Below are 23,143 nucleotides of genomic sequence, written 5' to 3' on the forward strand. Positions count from 1 at the left end.
AAGTCTTTAAGGTTACCTTCAGGGAATAGTCTAGGGCCCCGTGGGATCCTGGTGACAGTGAAACTTAAGTTTTACTGGATATCCTTTTGGTTCCTTTTGAATTGTCAACACTGTTGGTTGGCAACCTCAGGATTTCCCAGCATGAAATTCAAATCTGGTCCCCAGACACGGAAGGCAAGGAGAGCCCGAAGAAAGAGGCAGATAGCTCCAGATTTGTAGGTGGCAGGGTTAATAAGCAAGAGAACTTACATATGATGCTTGTCTTGGGCGGCTGCAAGGTGAGGAGAATCTTACCAGAATCTTAAAAGTTTGTACAGATGCTTTAACTGGGTTCAGTAGATATTCAGTCCAGACGGTCTCAACAGCACACTACTGTCTCAAGGCTGAATGCTTGACAGTGGCTCCCACTGTGGGAATAGTGGGCAGAACGTACATTCCTAGGACAGGGGAGAGGGTGGGGTGCCTCCGACTGCCTGGGGCCAGCTTGGGTTAACCGGCAGTCATATCCACGCAAGGACCTTTTTCAACAACTGTGCACAAATACTATTTAAAACGACACTGTTAAGAACTAATGAGAAAAGTAATGTATGTTAAGAATTTTGTACATTTAAAATCTGCTTTGGAGACATCGTATCTATCTGTTTATTTTGAATCACGTGCTATGGGATGTTAACCCTGCCAGAGAATGTGTTGATTCAGGGATCTTGGGAGCTGGGCCTGACTGTACCACTAATCAGATCATCATCGTCAGGCTTCAGTTTTCTAAACTGTAAAATGAGAAGAGTGAACAAGTTGCTTTCTAACTAGAAAAATGAATAATTCCAAAATAAGCTATAAAAAAAGCACTTTTTAAGAAGATTAGAAATTCATGCTTAAAATTCAGCACATTCATGAAAGGAGCACCATCTTGGCTCTCAATGGGCCAAAAGGCACTACTTTTTTTGTGTCTACACTGGGTGTTACCTCCTGGTGGCAGCATTTGGAATTGCAGTGAAAGTGACCAAGCACAGGCAGTTCTTAGTGCAAAACCAGAAATATCCTGTCTGTTGTAACCATTGTAGTGACATTTCTCAATATATCAATACACAGAGGTGTCAAAGTAAAATACAGGCTGAATTCAAGACTAATTATTCAACTATTTCAAAGAATCTTTTGTTACTGGTTAGAAGAAATCTATCAAGCATAGGTTCTTCAGAATTTACTATAACCTTAGATTGCATGAATGGTAACAGAGTTTGGCAAACTTTTTGGTGAAGGGCCAAATAGTAAAAATGGTTTGCTTTTTGGGCTATAGGTTCTCTGTTGTAACGTAACTCAGCTCTGCTGTCATAGCACAAAAGCAGCAGTAAACAGTATGTAAATGAATGGACAGGGCTGTGTTCCAGTAAAACTTGTTTACAGAAACAGGCATTGGGCCAAATTTGGTCCATGGCTCATAGTTTGCTGACCCCTGAATTATACTAAACCTCTGCCTAAGTTTCTCTTGCCATGTGTCCTGAGATAAATTACCTGATCTTCTCTCCTCTCATTCCCTAATATAAGAATAAATGCTTCCATTTGACAGCCCTGTACCTTCAATAATTCCTTTATGAATAACCTAGTTGGCAAATGCTACGATTCTACCACATCACCCTGATGCCAACCCTATTTTCGTTTTACAAGTTGCCTTCCTTATTTCTTTTCACTCTGAACTGACATTTCCTGAAGACAAACAGTTATGGTTGTTTCTCTTGCATTCCTTTGCTTGTATTACCATTTTTACGTGATTTCAACCTTTACCCCAAAAACGTTTTGCTCACATATCTTTTATACCTAGGGAATTGTGGTCAGCCTTGTTTAAAATCTTCAGGATATGACTGGTTAACCTCCTGCTAAACATATTCTTTCCTTTCTTAAGTGAAGCTCACCACATTTAACAAGCCACTCTCCTCAAAGAGCAAGAGGGTCTGGAAGTAGAATTAGTCTTGGCAAATCATTTGCAAAGATAGATGTTGGTCTCTGAACTTAGTGCATCCCTGGAGAGACCCCTGCCTTAGCCAGGAGAATTGGGAACGAGCCTTGCTGTGTAGTAATACCTGGCTTCAAAACTAGACACTTCTCTCCCAGCCTCAATCCAGCTCACATTTTTGTCCTTTCCTCTGAAGCTCCTCCCAGCCTCCATCCATTCTTTTATCCCAACATCTCCAAATTCTAAAACTTCACCTGCCACAGACAAACGTGGTGTTGGCAAAGCTCTTCACTTGGTTGCATGAAAACTCATAGATTATTGAGATTTACTACATGCTTTAAATTCGCTGCTTTTCCTATTCAGCAGTTTAGTTGTAGCCTCGGATAAAGGTGATTTGTGTGATCCATCTTGCTTTATGTCTCACTTGACATTCTGCCTTTTTCATGACAGGTTGCTGAATGCTATAAAGCCAGGACTTGTTAAAAAGATCAATAGATTGCCTACCCCCATTGCAGGATTGGTGAGTATCCAGAATTGAGATTTATCTTCCAATATTCCTTTGCTCTAACCTAAGGGTCATGACAGTGCCATTTATTACAGTTTTCTCCTGCAGTATATATTCCACGTGAATGAGAACGCATTGAAGCCATTAAACTGAGAGGTCACTTAAAAATGAAAGATTGCAGTTATGCCTAAATGGCATCTTAATCTTTGTATTTTTCCCATGAGTGATAAGGATGACATTCATTCTTAAAGAGGTAAATTCGTTTTGGGGTGAGAGGCTGATAATTCGGCTGACCCCAGGGGAGGAAGACAATTGTAATTACGGTTTTCTCATTTCATTTCTTCTCTGCATTCCTTTGGAATGAAGGGGAGAAGAGGTAGAGAGAAAGAAATTTCATGTTGAACGAGCAGGACTTTCATGATAAATTGCTGTTTTCAATCTTAAAAATCTACCTGCATTTAAGTACCACATTTGTAGGCCAACTTTCTAAAGACATAATGGACACAGGTGATTCTAATGCTGTCTGGAGACTTGTTTGAGCAAATCCCTGGGTCTTCTGAACCTACCCATCTAAACCCAGTAAAACTCAAATGTTCACATGTAGTCAGATGCAGGATTTTTTTCATGCTTTGATATGTTTCATAATTCTCAGCACTAATTTTTTTTTTTTTTTTTTTTTTGCGGTACGCGGGCCTCTTACTGTTGTGGCCTCTCCCGTTGTGGAGCACAGGCTCCGGACACACAGGCTCAGCAGCCATGGCTCACGGGCCTAGCCGCTCTGCGGCATGTGGGATCTTCCCGGACCGGGGCACGAACCTGTGTCCCCTGCATCGGCAGGCGGACTCTCAACCACTGCGCCACCAGGGAAGCCCGAGAAAAGGGTTTTTGAAACATTAATTTAAAGTGTGCATCGTAAATAATTTTAGCAAAATTAAGGGTTTGAGACACATGCATTAACTTTATGTTGGATTCTTACAGCAGATCAAGTGTTGTTCTTTACCTATTGCCTCTACTTTGGGACAGGCAGGCAATGTGATTCAAGAAAACCAGCGGATTTCTGTTGCTTTACTCCCATGTATATCCTTGACTTTTCTTTCTTCTCTTTTCCTTTGAATTTCCTTTCCATTTTGTCCTTTCCATGATGCCTCCTTTTTCTTGCTTTTTTCCAACTAATAGTTCCTCACTTACCCACTCCTATATCACTTATATTTTCTTTACTCGTTTGTTATTGTGATATTGTGATTTATAATAAGCAATATATATTTGGGCTTTGTCTGTTTCTGGCAGAGAGCACCTAAAACCCTTGGAATTTCCTAAGCGATAAGAACAATGGGAGCATCTTTTCTTATAATATTTGGTCTTTTGTCATCAGTTCCTGAAATAGCTCCAGTTCTATAAAGGTGAAGGAGTATCTTGTTCTTTATAACACACTCCTTTCAGCCCCACCTGAATGAGGCAACTTTTGGAAAGCCCCAAGGATGGGAGCTGGTTGCCAGGGGTACCAGCCTCGTGATTAGAGAGTTGGAACTTTCAGTGCCACCCCACTGACCCCTGGGGAAGGGAGAGGGGCTGGAAGTTGAATCAATCGCCCATGGTCAGTGATTTCATCAATCATGCCTATGTAATGAAGCCTCCATAAAAAACCCAAAAGGACATGGTTTGGAGAGTTTTCAGGTTGGTGAACACATGGAGATTCCAGGGGAGTGGCGCACCCAGAGAGCATGGAAGCTCTGTGCCCCTTCCCACATACCCTGCCCTATATACCTCTTCATCTGGCTGTTCATCTGGATCCTTTATAATATTCTTTATAAAAAACTGATAAGCATCAGCAAATGTTTCTCTGTGTTCTGTGAACCACTCTAGCAAATTAATCAAATCCAAGGAGGGGATCTTGGGAACCTCTGATTTATAGCTAGTTGGTCAGAAGCACAGCTACCAATCTGGACTTGAGACTGACATCTCAAGTGGGGGCAGTCTTAATGGGACTGAGCCCTTGACCTGGGCCATCTGACACTGTCTCCAGGTAAATAGTATCAGAATTGAGTTAATTTCATGGTGATGTTGAAAAAAAACACACAACGGAGTTATCTTTAGACCAAAAAAATACTTACCTATGTATAGTTAATCACTCATGATTCCTGAATCTGCAGGTCTGGTCAAATTCTTTTTTCCTCTCCTCCAATTACCTTCAGATCAACATTTCCAAAATCCAGTGCACTAGTTGGGGTCCCAACAAGAAACAGAACTGCCACCCTTCTGTGCCCTTCCCCCATCCTGTTAATGTTCTTCCAGAGTTTGCTCTTCAAATCTATTGTCTGCTTCCTTTCTATGCTCACGTTCTTGTCTGTTTTCATGACCTCAACTCTTTACAGGATTGACCCAAGTCATCACTTCTCACCAAGTTTTTTCTCCTGAACTCCAGGCCTCTTGTTCTGTGATTGGACAGCCCCATCTGGATGTCGTACCAGCACCTCTAACTGAACATATTAAAATTAGACTTAAATGACCACTCCCACCCACCAATGTCAGTAAAGGCATCATAAACATGCACTTGTCCTAGTTGAGCTGTCAGAGGATATGGCAACTTTCTTCATTTGTCTACTTGTCTGCATTTCCTTGGCCACTAGGTAAGGCATAGAGCCGGTCTTCCTCATCTCTTGCCTGGATTATTACAGTCAATTCATAGGTCCTCAGATGTTATTCACTGTCATGTATGAAGCCTTTTCTCATGACACTTCTTATGAATATGGTACTCTCTCTCTCTGCTCTTCTTGACTAAATCCTATTTATGTATCAAGACCCAGTGCAAAATCACCTCCTTTGTGAAGCCTTTAGTGTTTGTGGTCCATGTGATCTTTTATTATAAAATGCAGTTAGCATCTCCTGGTTTATGCGAAAATGAGTTACTATATTAGAGACATAAAAGAGAGCTGCACTGAAATATGATTTGGGGAGTAAGATTTTTGAATAACTGTTGTTAACAGTTGGAAATTCAAGGTGTGTAAATGATTTAGTATTCACATTCAAACACTGTAGCTTTAAGATCACGCAAATAGTCCATGCTCACACTCGCCAATGCCTATAATGGGTGCAGTGATATCAGGTGTCCTAGTGATGTACTAGGAAGTCACAGCATCACCTTGATGGAGTGTCTGCCAAAATAATTAGCCTAATCCAATTCTGAGGAAACAATCAGACAAGTCCAAATTGATGGACATTCCCATAAAACATCTGGCTTGCATTCCCTAATTCTGTCAGTGTCATTAAAGACACATCCCCATCCCCTACAACTGTTGCAGATGAAAGGTGGCTAAGGAGATATGATAGCCAAATGCCATGTGTGATCCTTGATTGAGAAAGAGTAACTATAATAGACATTATTGGGATGGTTGGGGAAATTTGAGTGTGGATTGAATATTAGATAATAGTGTTTTCTCTGTGTTGAATTTCTTTTACATGATAACTATTTTGTCTAAGATAGTTGTGGTAATAGGGGAATATTCTTGATGTTAGATGTACGTAAGCTACAAATAACTCAATTTCGTTTCTTTTTATGGCTGAGTAATATTCCATTGTATATATGTGCCACATCTTTATCCATTCATCTGTCGATGGACACTTAGGTTGCTTCCATGTCCTGGCTAATGTACATAGTGCTGCAATGAACCTTGTGGTACATGACTCTTTTTGAATTATTGTTTTCTCAGGGTATATGCCCAGTAGTGGGATTGCTGGGTCATTTGGTAGTTCTATTTTAAGTTTTTTAAGGAACCTCCATACTGTTCTCCATAGTGGCTGTATCAGTTTACATTCCCACCAACAGTGCAAGAGGGTTCCCTTTTTTCCACACCATTTAATCCACAGCATTTAATGTTTGTAGATTTTTTGATGATGTCCATTCTGACTGGTGTAAGGTGATACCTCATTGTAGTTTTGATTTGCATTTCTCTAATGATTAGTGATGCTGAGCATTCTTTCATGTGTTTGTTGGCAATCTGGATATCCTCTTTGAAGAAATGTCTATTTAGGTCTTCTGCCCATTTTTGGATGGGGTTTTTTGTTTTTTTGATATTGAGCACATGAGCTGCTTGTAAATTTTGGAGATTAATCCTTTGTCAGTTGCTTCATTTGCAAATATTTTCTCCCATTCTGAGGGTTGTCTTTTCGTCTTTTTTATGTTTTCCTTTGCTCTGCAAAAGCTTTTAAGTTTCATTAGGTCCCACTCGTTTATTTTTGTTTTTATTTCCATTCCTCTAGGAGGTGGGTCAAAAAGGATCGTGCTGTGATTTATGTCATAGAATGCTCTGCCTGTTTTCCTCTAAGAGTTTTATAGTGTCTGGCCTCACATTTAGGTCTTTAATCCATTTTGAGTTTATTTTTGTGTACGGTGTTAGGGAGGGTTCTAATTTCATTCTGTTACATGTAGCTTTCCAGTTTTCCCAGCACCATTTATTGAAGAGGCTGTCTTTTCTCCACTGTATATTTTTGCTGCCTTTGTCATAAATTAGGTGACCACATGTGCGTGGGTTTATCTCTGGGATTTCTATACTGTTCCATTGATCTATATATCTGTTTTTGTGCCAGTACCGTACTGTCTTGATTACTGTAGCTTTGTAGTATAGTCTGAAGTCAGGGAGCCTGATTCCTCCAACTCCATTTTTCTTTCTCAAGATTGCTTTGGCTGTTCGGGGTCATTTGTGTTTCCATACCAATTGTGAAATTTTCTGTTCTAGTTCTATGAAAAATGCCATTGGTAGTTTGATATGGATTTCATTGAATCTGTAGATTGCTTTGGGTAGGATAGTCATTTTCACAATGTGGATTCTTCCAATCCAAGAACATGGTATATCTCTCCATCTGTTTGTAACATCTTTAATTTCTTTCATCAGTGTCTTATAGTTTTCTGCATACAGGTCTTTTGTCTCCTTAGGTAGGTTTATTCCTAGGTATTTTATTCTTTTTGCTGCAGTGATAAATGGGAGTGTTTCCTTAATTTCTCTTTCAGATTTTTCATCATTAGTGTATAGGAATGCAAGAGATTTCTGTACATTAATTTTGCATCCTGCTACTTTACCAAATTCATTGATTAGCTCTAGTAGTTTTCTGGTAGCATCTTTAGGATTCTCTATGTATAGTATCATGCCATCTGCAAACAGTGACAGTTTTACTTCTTCTTTTCCAATCTGTATTCCTTTTGTTTATTTTTCTTCTCTGATTGCTGTGGCTAAAACTTCCAAAATTATGTTAATAGTAATGGTGAGAGTGGACAACCTTGTCTTGTTCCTGATCTTAGAGGAAATGGTTTCAGTTTTTCACCATTGAGGATGATGTTGGCTGTGGGTTTGTCATATATGGCCTTTATTATGTTGAGGTAAGTTCCCTCTATGCCTACTTTCTAGAGGGTTTTTATCATAAATGGGTGTTGAATTTTGTCGAAAGCTTTTTCTGCATCTATTAAGATGATCATATGGTTTTTCTCCTTCAATTTATTAATATGGTTTATCACATTGATTGATTTGCGGATATTGAAGAATCCTTGCATTCCTGGGATAAACCCCACTTGATCATGGTGTATAATCCTTTTAATGTTAAGCAGTAGATTTGAAGATGTGTAGAGATGCAGCCTTTTGTGTGAGGATATTCTTCACACGACAGTTCTTCCATCCATATTTGTGACACTCAGGAAAGAACAACAGCATTCCTCAAGTGCATCTACAGACTTCTAGGTTGATTTGTACTTTGTCAGGGGGTTGACAGGTCACTGACCCTCTATTGATCAAGCAGCCCTCAGTAGCAGAGGCCATGGAGATCTAAGAAGTATGGCCAGAGGGTTTTCCATGCCTGGAACCCATGCCTGTGTGTCTTAATGGCCTGGTGTTGAGAAGAATCCATTAAGATGGCCCAGCTGCTTGACTTGAAGATAAATAGAAAAGTGTGTTTTCACATAGCAATCCCAAATTATAAACACGTGTAGATTTACAAAGGCATGAATAGGTGTATTTTAGCCCCTGAGTTGAGCTGTGGTTACAGAGAATTCAGGGGTGAAGGTGTTAAAACAAAGTAGTTGAAAATCATTTCCTGGCAAGAATGCAAAGACCCTGGATCCAGGTCTGTGTTTCTTCTGTAACGATTGCTGACATATGCAGCCGTGTGGTGACTGCCTGCAGATGCTTGCATTCTTTTTTAGGTGTTAGTGATACTGTTAGATTTTGCCAGAGAGAAAGACCTCAAATTTAGGTCTTGGCATACCAACGAATTTTAAAAATGCTGCCCTTTATTTGGCCAGTTTGACAGTATTGCATAATCAAGCCATATCCTGAAACTCAATTTAATGGTCATTAGAGATCTTGCTAAATTCCATTTCATCCCAGAAACATCAGACTCTGTGCAAGAGACACAAATGTATGAAATCCTTGCTTACAGTAGGAATTTGGGGATTAAGTCTTTTCTCACCCGGATTTTAATTGTAACAGCCAGTGTGTGTGTGTGTGTGTGTATGTGCGCACTCACGTGTGAAGTATAATTGGAAATAGATATTTGGGGATTCTGTCCTTGGGTGCTGGACCTTCCTAGGGCTGTCATGAAATATTTGGTTGATATTGCATATGAATCCATGAGGATGAAAGCAATCTGAGAAAAAAAGAATTTTACAGCAGGAAGGACATCTTAGATATACTTGTTTTACAGATGAGGACGTGTGGGTCCGTAGAGGGGAAGATCACACAAACAGTAAAAGCTGAGATGAATCCAAAGCACAGGCCACCCTTCTCCTTGGTTGTATCACTCACAGGTGTTCCCAGTTGAAAATGGAACACGTGTAAATGACAATTATTTTACCTCTTGTGAGAAAGAGGGGAAAGCAAAGACTCACTTTTTCAGTTCATCTCTTTCTTTTCTTCCTTTTGGCCAAAACCTTCAAAATATCTTTCCAAGCTCTGTGAAAGGGCTCACTTCACCTGATGCATGCTGGAAGTTTGCACTAACTGAAGTTCAGTAGGCTATAGCAGCAATGTACCTGGTAGAATTATCCTACCGTTTTAGTTACTCTAACCCACTCAAAAACTTATTCTTTAGAAAAAAAAGATGTATTTTTCCTTAACCAAAAGATAAGATTTCAAATATGCTCAGAGCTGAGCTTTCTGAAATGGATAAAAATGTAAGTTCCCATAAACTCTGTGGACTTTAGGAAGCTTTCAAAAGATATCTGTTTTATTTTATGAAACTGATACCAGAACAGTTGATGTTTCATTGTTTGAGGGAGGTCAGAGAATGAGAAAGGATGAAAAGGCAGTGGAGATTGCCACATTATGTGAAGATTAAAAATATTGTTTTGGACAAAGCTAGACATATGAAGCTGTTGAAAACTGAGTAGTATGAGTGAAAAGCCTTTACACAAACTTCATAATTTTAGGAAGATGACAACGCAGTAAATTTGAGTCCCAGGTGTTTTGGGTGTTTACCTGCCAAGAAGTGGTTTCCTGCAGATCCTAACTGGAGATTAGCTCTTGTCTGTCTCAGCTCATCCTTATCAATGACTTATATTTTAGGTTTATATTTTACAACTTCATTTAGACATTCTAGAGCATTTACCTTCCCTTCAACAGTTTATCATATAGGTTCCCCCAGAAAAAGCTGGCCAGGCTTCTGTTCTCTGCCTCCATTTCTCTTCCTGGTTGTTTTAGGCCAGGAGGGAGGCAGAGCAGGCAAAGAGGGAGGCCAGAGGTGTAAGGCACCATAGTGACAACCGTCGTATATGAATACCTCCCTAGGTATCAGGTGCAGTGCTTGATTATCCTTCTTAATCTTTACAATTGCCCTACGATGTAGTTATTTCTGTATTTTTACTAATCTCAGGAAACAAGTGTGCAAAGAAGTAAGTTACCAGCTTTCCAATAAATAAGAGGCAGTATGGAGATTTGCACCCTGATTTGCCCAACTCCAGGCTCCGTGCCTTTTATACTGTGTTACACTATCTCCATCAGGTCTTATAATAAGATCTTTGAACCTCAACACTCCCGAACATTTGTTCGGAGGCATCAACCTCTAAGGCGATCTCGTATGTTTTTAGAAGACAACCTCTCATCCTTCTCATTTAAGATCTATTAATTTCACCAAATTGAGGCAGTGGCCTATTTTAAAAGGCACTGCAAATGTAACATTTCTACTGTCACCCATATAAAAGCAATCTCCATGTGGCCACATCTCAAGCATCCCAGTCAATGAAGCACCAGTTCAACAATGGATACTAATAGGGGAACATTAGACATCCTTACTGAAGTCTTTCCAAAAAATGTCATAGACTTATTCCATTTGTAACATGCAGTAAAACTTCCTGAAATGCCCTCCTCTCTCTCTCCTCTCTGTCTTTACACATGGTGCACGTGCACGCACACACACACACACACACACACACACACACACACCCCTTATACTTGCCAGCTCCCCTGCAAAACTCTTTCTGTCCCAACTACCTATAATCATTCAGACTCACACTATACTAGCTCTTGTCTCTCTTGCTTCTTACCCCTTTCTCTGCTGCTACTAACCCCCAGCCTTTTCAGGTGCAAATCAATCCAGCTAGATTTAGCTCCTTTCAGTTCCCCCCCAGAATCATGATTCTGATTCTGGACAAGGCTCAGGAAGAGGCAGACACAATTCTCCTTCATAGGCAGGTGGGGAGGGGGCTTCTGGAAGTGGTCTTACTCTTCTTTGGGGGCCAAGTGGAAAATGGTGTTTGAGCGATGTTCTGTGCAAAGGAGGTACATTTCACTGAGGGAAATGAATAGACCTTGTGAAGAATCTCAGCCAAAATTAAATTTAATGACACACGTTCCTTTATCCTCATCCCTGGCACGGGGAGAGAAACCTCAGTAGTGTTTCCACACCACACACAGAAGGAATACTCAATTTGCTACTCTCGAGTTTGGTGCTAAAACCGAGCCCAAGCTGGGATGGTGGTTAGCCTTTTAGTAGGTTTAGACATAAAAGAGCACAAACTGGAGGGAAAAACAACAGCAAAACCCATATGGTCTTTGGTACATTTGATCTTGCTTTTAGTTGAATGGTGGACTATGAACCTGCCAGGGGGGTGGTAGCGGTGACTTTGTTCAGTGCCTCCCAAGTGAGTATGGTTTGTATGCTGCCAGGTGTAACAGCTTCCACAGGTACCTTCTAAAAGTACAGATTATCTCAGGTCCTTATCAGATAACCTTCCATAGCTGCCCACTGCATATAACAGCTCAGAAAGACGTTTAAGGCCTTTCCTGAGCTAAAGGAATGTTCTAGGTGTATCTCCCACTACGTATTATTACTCTTAAGAAACAGGACTACAGTTAATTTATGACCTAAACCAAAATACTTGGCACATAGTGAATACAAAAATAAAAGTATGTCAGTTGGTGAGAGCCATTCTCCACAGTGAGCTGGACCAGGGTAAAGGGGAATGTTGATGGCCACTGGAACAGGCTGGCTTTTCGTTAGCTACTGAGTGCTTGGATCAGACCAATAAGTTAGTCCCCTTGTCCATCTTTTTTGAGTACTTGGCAAGACTCAATGAGAGTGTTTTTGTCCTTTCTACTCATCCTATGTTTATTATCTGTTTTCTTATTTGGTGAGTGTATTAGTTATCCACTGCTGTGTAACAAATTACCCCCAAATTTAGTGGCCTAAACCACTTACTGTCCCAGAGTACCTGTGGGTCAAGAATCTGGGCTTGGCTTAGTTTGGTTAGAGTTTCAGGATGTCTCACAAGGCGGCCATCAGGTGTTGGCTGGTGTCGTTTTAAGACTTGACTAGGGAAGGATCTGGTTCTAAGCTCACTCAGGTGTATGTCAACAAGATTTGGTTTGTTGCAGGATGCCGGCCAAAGCCATCCTCAGTTCTTTGCCACATGGGCCTATTTACGTAGAACACCTCACAGTGTGGCAGCTTCCTTCCAGAGAGTGAGCAAGCAAGAAGAACCAGGAGAGAGAGGGAGGGAGAGAGAACAAACAAGACGGACATCACAATCATGTATAACCTAATCTCAGAAGTGATGTTTCCTCACCTCTGCCATATTCTGTTAATCAAAAGCAAGTCACTAGGTCTATAGCCCACACTCAGGGGGAGGAGATTACACAAGGACCTGTGTACAGGAGGAAGGGATCACTGGAAGCTATTTAAAAGGTGCTTCCACAGTGAATGAAATGATTGTCTTAATCCGCTGAGAAAGCAGGACATGAATTTCTTATTCTCCTGAAAATGTGTCCTTTACAGTTACAGTACCTTAGCGGTAATACAATTTTCCTTGGACCCTTGCATGACATCTAAGGTCTGTTTCCCAGTTTTCTTCTGCACGTATACACTAAAAAGAGATGGTATGTTCTCTGTTGCCTTCCAAGTGAAAACCCACTATGACCCAAGACATAATTCCTGCTTTCAAGGGATCCCCTTCTAGGAGGAAAATGTACAAATAAGGTCTAATAAAGGAGGACTGTGAAATGTTAATGAAATATGCAAGGAAGAACAAGGAAGAAGTTTCTATTTGAGAGGAAGAACTTTGGAAGGCGTGAGATCTGAACATGCATTTACAATCAATGAAGACCATTGGGGCTGGGGGAGGACAGTCTAGCCTCAGAGGATGGAATAAGAAAGGCTTTGAGCCACAGGAACCTGGGTCTTGTTTGGGAGTGGCTATTATTTGTATGTGGCTGAAGCTGGAGCCCAGAATCCCTGAAAGAAATCAATACAGTGGAAAGTGGACCAAGAATAGTAGGTAGAGACCAGAAATGCCGTCTAGAGGTGTTTTGACTCGTTTTACATGCAGTAAGAGCCACTGCAAACAAAGGAATCTCGTGTTCCAGATAACTCTGGTGGCCATGTGGAAAGTAGATTATGGGAAAAGACCAGCAACAAAAGTCAATTAGGAGACAAGTAATCCAAATGAGAGATAATGTCTACTACTTAACCTTAGTAGAAGCAGTGAGAGTGGAGATGGGGACACAGGATTTATGGTTCTATGTTTTTCATAGATTATAAGACGCACCATTTTTTTAAAATATAACTAATTTTTTGAAAGCCATCAATTAAATTATGACACAATGTTAATATACCAGTAATAGAAAGATGCATCATTATTTTAGAGGTAAAAAATGTACAACTTGGAATTGATGAAATATGATAAATAATCTTAGGAAGATGACATCTCCATTTTGGATTTGAGCAACTTGGCGAATAGTGATGCCATTAATAGGAATCACGGGAGCAAGGGAGGAGAAACGGGTTCCAAGAGAAAAGATGAAGTCTCTTTTGGACGTACTGAGTTGGCTACCTTTAAGAGATATTCATGTGCAGATGTCTGGCAGACAATTGGAAAATGTTGGTTTAGAACTCATGGAAAAAGTTATAAAAAATTGGACTAGGTTAATGAATGGCTGATTTTAAAGTTAAATCCTTATGCTTAAGTGTATAGGAAGACAAATTATTTGTTTTTCTATAAACGCAAACTTGGAAGCTTTTTTCCCCTCAAATTATAAGTCTGATCTTTGGAGTGTTTGACTTTCACTGGCAGAGCCTGGGGTTGGGGGGAGAAGGGTGATGAAAGGAATTTGGGAACACAGGAGGAGTCATTAGCAATTACACTTAGGTATGAAAATCATGAGAGAGAGTGACTTAGAAAGATCTTCATATTATTGACAATTTATTGAGATATAATATCCAACCAATCTCATACTCTCTAGCCTCTCTTATACCCCTTGATTCTTCATTCTTAGTGCTAGGTAAGCATGTTAATTTGCTGTCATAACAAAGTATCACAGATTGGGTGCCTTAAAGGACAGAAATTTATTTTCTTACAATTCTGGAGTCTAGAAGTCTGAAATCAAGGAGTAGGCAGGGTTGTTGTCTTATGAGGTCTCTCTCCTTGGCTTGCAGAAGGCCACCTTCTCCCTGGGTCTTCACATGGTCTTCCCTCTGCATGTGTGTTTGTATCGTAATCTCCTCTTCTTATAAGGACACCAAACATACTAGATTAGGGCTTGCTCTAAATGAGCCCATTTAACATAGTCACTTCTTTAAAGCCCCTACCTCCAAATACAGTCACAGTTCTGAGTTACTGGGGGTTTTGACTTCAATATATAAATTTAGGGAGTGACACAAGCCAGCCAAGGACTGAAATTCTTTTTTTTTTTTTTCGGTACGCGGGCCTCTCACTGCTGTGGCCTCTCCCACCGCGGAGCACAGGCTCCAGACGCGCAGGCTCAGCGGCCACGGCTCACGGGCCCAGCCGTCCCGTGGCACGTGGGATCCTCCCGGACCGGGGCATGAACCTGCGCCCCCTGCATCGGCAGGCAGACCCCCAACCACTGTGCCACCGGGGAAGCCCAGGACTGAATTCTTATTCGCATGTGTTGTGAATGCCTAGACGTGCTGACTGAAGTCTAGTATCCTCCTTATCCACCACAAACTATTTTTCAAGCTTGTTTCCTTAATTATTTCATGCTTCTGCAGAGGTGGAAGGTTATACATAGCAGTGCCGTAAAACATTTTTCTTTCTGTTTTTCCCCCCTTCCTGTCCCTGAAAAAAAAAAACACCATTCTTTAAAGAAAGAAACTACTTGTTCTCCCTTATCTTTCATTGAACAGCATTTAGCAGAAGTTTGTGACATTACATCAGTTCCTTACTTTTTTCCCCCTGAGGAACAGACCTCCAATTAGGAACTGTGAGGAAAAAATATATAATAGCAGGAAATACATATTTCAGCCTAAGTCTTCTTTTTTTCATAGTCATAGCTTACCTAAAGAAGGAATTTCTGTGCAACTAATTTTTAGCACTCCAAACCCAGGTTCATAGGGATTCTGTGGTTTGACAACAGGAAAAAGACTTCACCAAATATCTAAAAGTATTGTATGAAAGAGTGAGATCACGCTTGGTTGAAACAACTTCTCTTAAAATGTACCATCATCCGAGATTGTTTTGTAGAAAGTTTGCCTTGGCAAGCACTTCAAAAGAACTTGCTAGACACCGCTTTTGTAATTAGCTGGCTTCCTGCTAGAACCTTAGGTCTACCCTTATCTCATAATGGACGCAAAGATTAGTTTCCCTCTCTGTCATTTTCTCCACAAGATAAATTACTGTATTTCTGAGTAAATAGCTTGGTATTTAATTTATCTTTTCTAAAAGTAACTCTATTCGGTTTAAAGTTTTGACATAAATATCTTCCCTATAGGTAATAAAAGGATGACTGATAAGGTGATATGGGAATGGTATCCATCTCAGTGGTCTTCCTCCCCAAAACCCATAACCCCAGTCTAACCATGAGAAAAATATCAGACCAACCCAAATGGGGATACAGGATACCTGACCAGTACTTCTGAAAACTGTCAAGGAAAGTCTGAGAAATGAGGAAAGTCCAGAAGAAGCTTAAGAGAAATGACTGCAATATGGTATCCTGGACGGATCTTGGAACAGAAAAAGTACATTAGTGGAAAACTGATGAAACCCAAATAAAACCTGAAGTTTAGTTAGTGGTAGTGTACCAGTGTTTGTTCATTAGTCGTGATAAATGGTACTAACCACTGGTTAGTAATATAAAATACAGCATACAAGTTATACTGGAACTCTCGGGACTATCTTTGCAATGTTCTGTAAATCTAAAAACTATTTTAAAATAAAAAGTTTACTTGAAAGCTAGAATGATGGACGATAAACATAAAATAGAACGTAATGCAAAGATACTATAAAATAGGCAAGGAAACACAGACGTTATTAATAAATATTAAATGTCAGCCCCCCAGTTGAAGTATTGGTATCCATAAATGGCAGGATACCAGTGAGTCAGTGGGCATATCAGTCTAATAAACTCTTATAAATGATGAATTGGCTATAAACACTGTGTTTTATAGCATTTGAAAATTCCAAACAGTAAATCCACACACGAGGTTTCTGCTCACATATTTCATGATCCCTGTTTTTAGAATCTGCCCAAAGAAATATTTCATGTCCTTTAGGGAGGTTTAATAAAAGACAACAGGTGGGAAATGGGTTTTGCAGTAGCATGAATGGCTGTAACCATAAATACTAGTACCTCAGAATTATCCCAGCAGAGGATTGTAAACACATTAATCACCCAACAGTGGAGAAATTCCATCCTCAGGTGTCATCTCAATTTCAGGCACAAAAATTAAATGCTTCCATTTAAATTCAAAACCCTGAATGGATATGATGATCCTTTATTTTCATGGGGAATCATGGAGTGAGTTCATCAGTTTCCTCATCTATAAAATGGGGTTGATAAACCTTATCTCAGTATCGTGGGATTAAATGAGATAATATGTGTAAAATGCCTAATATGGTGGATGGTACATCGTCTGTTTTCAAGAAATTGTAGCTGTGCTTTTTATTTATTATATTCATGATTATTCTGATGGCCTTAAAATTTCAGAACTAGGGGCTATTTAGAGATTTTTTTTTAATTTTTAAAATTTTTATATTTTAATTTTATTGGAGTATAGTTGGAGTACAGTGTTGTGTTAGTTTCAGGTGTAGAGCAAAGTGATTCACTTATACATATACATATATTCATTCTTTTTCAGATTCTTTTCTCGTATAGGTTATCACAGAATATTGTTACAAATGAGGAAACAGAGTCTCAGAGGGCAATGACTTGCCTGGGGTCACAAGGCTACTTTCTTCCAGAGTTGGGACTTGAACTCTCCTCCCTCAGGTCCTGCTGGGTCCTGTTCCAAATGCAGGTTTACTGATGGTATTGGGTGCCAACTGTGCAGCAGCAGCTGTCACAAAGCTCTCCTGCAGAATCACACTGGGCACCTCTATGTCTTGGGGATTCTGTCCCCCTTCCTCAGTGGGAGCAGAACTCCCCGCCTCCCTCCCCAATAGGTGTGGCAATCACGCTCTCTTCCAGTTAGTTCTCTTTCACTGCATCAGCATTTCAGCTGCTGCAGCCTGCTTGGGGCAGAGCTGGGTTTGCTGTGCTGAGGACAGTTTTGGAAAAGAGGATGTAAGGGCGCTTCGGCTGCTGTGTACAGGCTGACTGTGGGAGCACCCAGGAGAGATGCCCCACCCACCTCCCAAGTGTGGGTATGCTGGAGTTTTATGTGGAATATGAGGCCGTGTAGGGGTAAGTAAAATCCATTATGAAAAAAATGCACAATGATGGGTGTCCATGAGTGAAGGAAGGAAGCTATTTAGATTTCATCCCTTGTTTTTATTTTTAAAGGTCCTTTTTATACACTATGGTATGGCTAAAATACACCAAAATTACTTTTCTATGGAGTTTACCTTGTTCCTTGATATTTTTAACCACCTGTTGCTTTTAATTAAGACTTTTTTATTCTCTAAGGAAAGCCATTGTTTTTTCTTTTGGGGTATGTCACGGAAGGCACATAGGCACATGAGTCAAAATAAAGAGGATTTTTGATAATTTTGTGAATTAGAAGCAACTCTGCTACATTTAAAGATGTATTCCTCAGCAGCACATGGTGTCCTGGGGAAAATGCGACTGCATAGCTTGAGGTGCTGTTCTACCTGAGCCCCCCTCACGTTCTGCTCCTTTCCACCACCCCTGTTACTTTCTGAAAATCTCCATTTCTTAAAATGAGGAGGGAAAGAACTGAGGAGAAAATTGAGGGGGGATGGAGCGGGGCAGTGAGTCTGGGGTCATGGGCTGCACATCCCAGCCTAGCCTACTCTTGTCCTTCAAAGCCAATATTTACTGCAGGCTAGGGAAGGAGTGGAAGTTATTTCTGGACAATTCTCTAATAAAGTCCCGTTAGAACTGTCCTAATGCTAACGCTGGTTATCTAGAGGAAGGAAATTTTCCTAAGTCAAATTTATGAGGCTGGGTTGAAAATGAAGCTGAAACAGAGCCTGGCAAATCCCCATGGCAAAATGATTCATCTTCATGGAGTTGGAAAGTCTATTTTTATCACCTTTATTCAGCCAGCTCCTCATTTTTATTCCCTCACTGAACGACTGCTATTTCCTTTATGGTGCTGAATAGACCAAATGTCTCAGGAGTCTGAGCTTCTCTTTGGGCTGTTCCCAGCAGGGCTGATTCAGCAGCCTCGGGGAGAAGGGGATTGTTCTGCATGGCATGGGTGGGTGCAGAGCAAAGTGAAGGTCAGATCACACAGAGGCTGCACACTTTCGCTCAGGAATTCTGCCAGGGGTACGTGCCACTTCCACTCTCCTGCCTTTTGTGTCAGGTGTGTAGAGGGTGATTGGGTGACCATAATTCTTCTTGCCTGGAAGAACTTTCCAAGTGTGGGAAGAAGGGGCAAGAATCCAGTACCCTCCGTGTGGCTTGACTTTTGACTGTTAAGCAAGGCGTGAAAAGGTTGCCAATACATTTGGTCTAATAATAGAGCAGAAACCCTATTTTATTCATTTCCCTGTTTCCGTTTAGGTCTCTACCTGTGCCGTTCCAGGCTGCTGCATATTCCCACTGGCTCTTGCTAGAGTCCCATGTAATGCTGAGAGGATTAGTGATTGTTTTCAGTAAGAAAGTGTAAAAGACTGAGATAAAGAAAAAGAACCAATTCTCACTAAATTTCCTTGTCCAACAGATTCTGCATGCTTACTGTTTGAGAGACACGGCAAAGGGCGACTAGGAAAGCAGAAGGAATGTTGACTCTATACAGACAGTATTCATGGCTGTGGCGGGTATTTTTGGCATCTGGCGCGTAGTAGGCACTCAATAAATATTTTACTGAATGAATGGCATCAGTTAGCCTTCTTAACAGCTGTCCTTCAGGAGGCAGTGCAGGGGGGTCATTAGGAGCTGGCATTCTGGAGTCAGACGGCCTAAATTCTGGATTTGCAACTTCTTAGCTGTGTGCTCTTTGGCAGGTTACTCAGTCATTTGAGGCCTTTGTTTCCTAGTCTGTAAAATGGGACTAATATAGTAACTATCCTATATGGTTTTCATGAAGAGTACATTAGTTAATATAGGTAAAGAGCCTAGAATTTTTCCTGTAATAAAGTTCAAGATATGAAGAGGAAAAAAAGCAGGAGGAGGTGGTGGAGGAGGACTGGTTATTGGAATGAATTGGGGAACTTTTGAGATTTTGAACCTATCTTTTTGGTTCATTCACTCCCTTAAACCATGATTCCAGTGATTTACAAATCTTCCTTTGTTCAATAGAGAAAATAATTTAAGAATAAAATGAAATTTAGAGAAAAAATGACTTCCAATCTCTCAAAAAACAGTTATTGAACTCCTGCTGTGTGCCAGGTACCAAACTAAACGTTGGCTATTGAGTGTTGAAACTAACAGTCGTCGTTCTTGCCTTAGTGGATGCTACAGTCTAGACTCTGTTAAGCACTATGAATTTATTGACTCAGTGAACACAGCTGCTGTGTTTCTTTTTCTCTATGTTGAGTAGACGTAAAAGGATGATACTTTCAAACTTAGCTTCCAGCAGTGAGCGAGGGGTGAGGAAGTAGAGGGAGAGTCGTGTGTGTATGGAGTGGCGTATAGAGCCCAACTCTACAGTAATATAAAGGTAGTGAAAGATAAGTAGCGTGGGCATTGGGTTGACCCGTGAAACTGGAGGGACACCCAAAGTAGTGATGTGTATAATCAACCTCTGACATGTAAAGGAGCGCAGGTAAGGAGTAAAAGAATGAGAGAACCAAAGCAGTTATAAAGATGGGAGGTAAGAGTCATAAGATCCTGAGTCCCCACGCCCAACTTTGAGAGTGTAGAGTGAAAAAGCCTGGATTTCTTCGAGGTCGTCTTCTCTTTTTAGCTCCTGGTACTGCCATGGCAGGTGGGCTTCTGTTTGGTCTTTTTCAGAACCTGGAGCTTCACATCTCTTGGAAATACAAGGATGTGTGTGAACTGCTGGTCTCCATCTGGTTTTGCCGGTCTGTGGAATGTTCTGATATTTTAATGTGGTGAATCTCTTTTATTTTATTTTTTTTTTTTACTTTGGGGAACAACAGTGATCTGAGACCTGCCCCTTACACCATTCACTCACTTTTGTCATATCTGTTTTTGAGGAGCAGTTTTAACCTCAGGTGCCTTATAGCCCAGAGGCAGTAAGTCACCAGTGTGAATTGTAGAATGGGATAATTAGTAATCTTTCATTCTGCTTTCATCTGTGTTGCTGGATTAATTCCTGGGGTCTCTGTTTTCTGGAAGCAGTCATTTCTTCCACAGCAGCCATCTATGAAGAAACGGAGCTTACGAAATGACTGGGGCATGTTTTACACGGCTGTATTTAGTTCCTTCTGTTTGATTCCCATGTAAGCTTTGGCAGTGATTCCCACAGCGTTCCTGTGGGTGGTGCCAGGGAATGATTTTGGTAAACAGCCCCCTGGCTGTTGTTGGCTGGGTCTCTGCAAATACCATAAAAGACACAACTTGAAAAGTCTCTGAGGTTTCCCTGCCCTTCCTAGAGCTGCCCCAGCCATACTGTGGTGTGAGCAGTGGTCGGCAACTGGTCTGCTTGCTGGCTTCTTCTTGGCTGCCCTGTGATGGAGTGAAGTTCTGACCGCATCGAGTTTCCTCTCCTCTTATTACACATCCTGGGATTTTCATTCTAGCCCTGAATCTGCTGAAGTCATTGTGATAGAATCTCATTGCCTCTTTGTCATTTCTATTTCAAGTTTTCACTCCCAGAATAACCAGCCTTGAAGTTCTCAATTTATTGATTTTATCCAGGCTGTCGCTGCTGCATTTTGCTTTTAGGAATATGCACAAGCTTAGTAAATTCCTAGATATAAATGGATATGGATATATATATTCTATAGATGTAAATATGTGTGTATATATTTTTTTTTTTTCCTGAGAAGATTCTAATGGTAAGACGTTTTTGCTCTCAAACTATTCAACCAAGGTGATTGAAGATGAAAATATGTGAATTAAGCAGTAAAAATTCCTACAAAAAAGAAAGTCCTAAGAGAAAAATAGATTTAAATAGATTTGTTAAAAACAAAAAAGAAAGAAAAAAAGGAAGGAAGGAAGAAAGAAAAAAAGAAAGATCTGATTGTCTGGCAACCGAGCATCCCTTTGTTTCCTGACTCCTTTTTTTTCCTTCATTTTTTGCTCTTAAATAGCATTTGCTACCTATTTCCTGAAGTTGACCTATTTTCCCTGTTTCTCTCTTCTTCTACTGCCGTAAAACTAGTATTTATACAGTTTATTGCCACATTGATATTTCAGTTGTATCCAGAAATCCATCCCATCTAATACATTCTATTATACTGTGAGCAAAACTGATACAGATATTTTCTTATGTCAGAGGAGCGTCTTCCATCAGTGCAGGTATTAACAGTTAAGAGAGAAACTTACTATAGTGTGTTTATATGAATTAACTTCAACACATTGAAAATAAGGACTAAATCAATTATAAAATATTCCTCACATTATTGTTAAAGAATTAATCTGTTTTGATGATGGCAAAACTGATTAGTAAATATAATGGTCAAGGGATCAGTTGACTTTCAAGAAATAATTAACTGGCTTATCTTTATTGGTAAATAACACGTTGGTTCGAAGAAAGCTAATTGCAGAGAGTTTGTGATTTGTGAGGGAGAGAAGAGTTTCAGGGGTTAATTCTATTGGTGGATCCAGCAGTTCCTTCCCCAGTGAGCAGTATTTGTCCCTAAGAAAAGTGTTATCTTTCAAGGCACAGAATATCTAACTCAGCTAAAAGTATTTAGTTTTTACTATATATATACACATTATGTATTTTAATAGAAATATGTTAAACTATGTAGATTTAAATATAAAAACATAAAACATATGAAATACATTTGAGTGTGGTATTAGGGACATCTTTGAACTACTGCATAGGTAGTGTTTCATCCCTGAAAGAACTAGTATTTAAGAAACTTGGATTTTTCATGAAATTTACTCAAGCAGGACAACAGGCCAAGTTTAAAATATATGACAATTAAACCCTAGGTTTATTTTGTCCCAAATTGGAGCCCTCTTCTTTTCCTTGAGCCTAGGATCAAGGCTGGCATGCTACCCAGTAGACTGAAATGTATTTTTGTGGTCACTCTGTCTGCATTATAAGCACGATTAATTGGATGGCATATAAAGGAAACGTCACAATTTTCTTTTTCTCTCCAGATCTCAGCTCCCCTGACAGGCACTCTGAGTCCCAGAGCAGTGTTATACTCCAGGGTCCTGACATCTTTGCCAGGTTTCTCTTAAAAAACAAAGGCGTTTCACCTATTTTGTGATAGATTTTTATCCCTTGGTGGAAAGATGTTACTGTACCTTAAGTGAATGCTCACGCCATCATTTCACAGATCCTAGTGGCTGTTTTTCTTTTGCATGGGTGACAGATTTAGGGGTCATGTTGACAAGACTGCCATGGAAATATTCTTTCTCCAGATGTTTACTTCTGCATTTTTATCTGAAATTCAATCTTTCCACCTATGGGCACGCTTTCCCGCAACAAACAGCACAATGAACTCTTGTTACTGTACTTCTGACTCCCCACCGTTGCCCCTCCAGCCCCCTCAGCTCCAAGCCTGTGATTATGCTGGATGCTTTCTGTTATGCTTTGGTTTGCAGTGGGCCAGCTGAAAGATAAACAGCTATTAAATAAATCTAAGACCCTTTTTAGAACAAATAGAGCTGTTGAAAGAGTTTAAGAACATAGTGGCTCCTTGAAAAGATTGTCAACATTCTTGAACCCTTTGACTGAAAGTGAATTTTCTTCTGTGTGTGTGT

At 40.2% G+C, this 23,143-nt stretch overlaps 1 protein-coding gene across 4 annotated transcripts in view; it reads left to right on the top strand.

Moving 5' to 3' along the window:
* The window catches only part of LIMCH1 (LIM and calponin homology domains 1), a 342,005-nt gene that overhangs the window by 162,698 nt on the left and 156,164 nt on the right, over positions 1 to 23,143 (top strand). For all 4 annotated transcript variants that reach the window (XM_030881135.2, XM_030881128.3, XM_060299272.2 and 1 more), the window contains exon 3: positions 2,399 to 2,468. In XM_030881135.2, the coding sequence (XP_030736995.1) occupies positions 2,399 to 2,468 (70 nt within the window). The remainder of the gene's footprint in view (positions 1 to 2,398; positions 2,469 to 23,143) is intronic.

This window comes from Globicephala melas, chromosome 5, assembly GCF_963455315.2.
Source record: "Globicephala melas chromosome 5, mGloMel1.2, whole genome shotgun sequence".
Lineage (NCBI taxonomy): Eukaryota > Metazoa > Chordata > Mammalia > Artiodactyla > Delphinidae > Globicephala > Globicephala melas.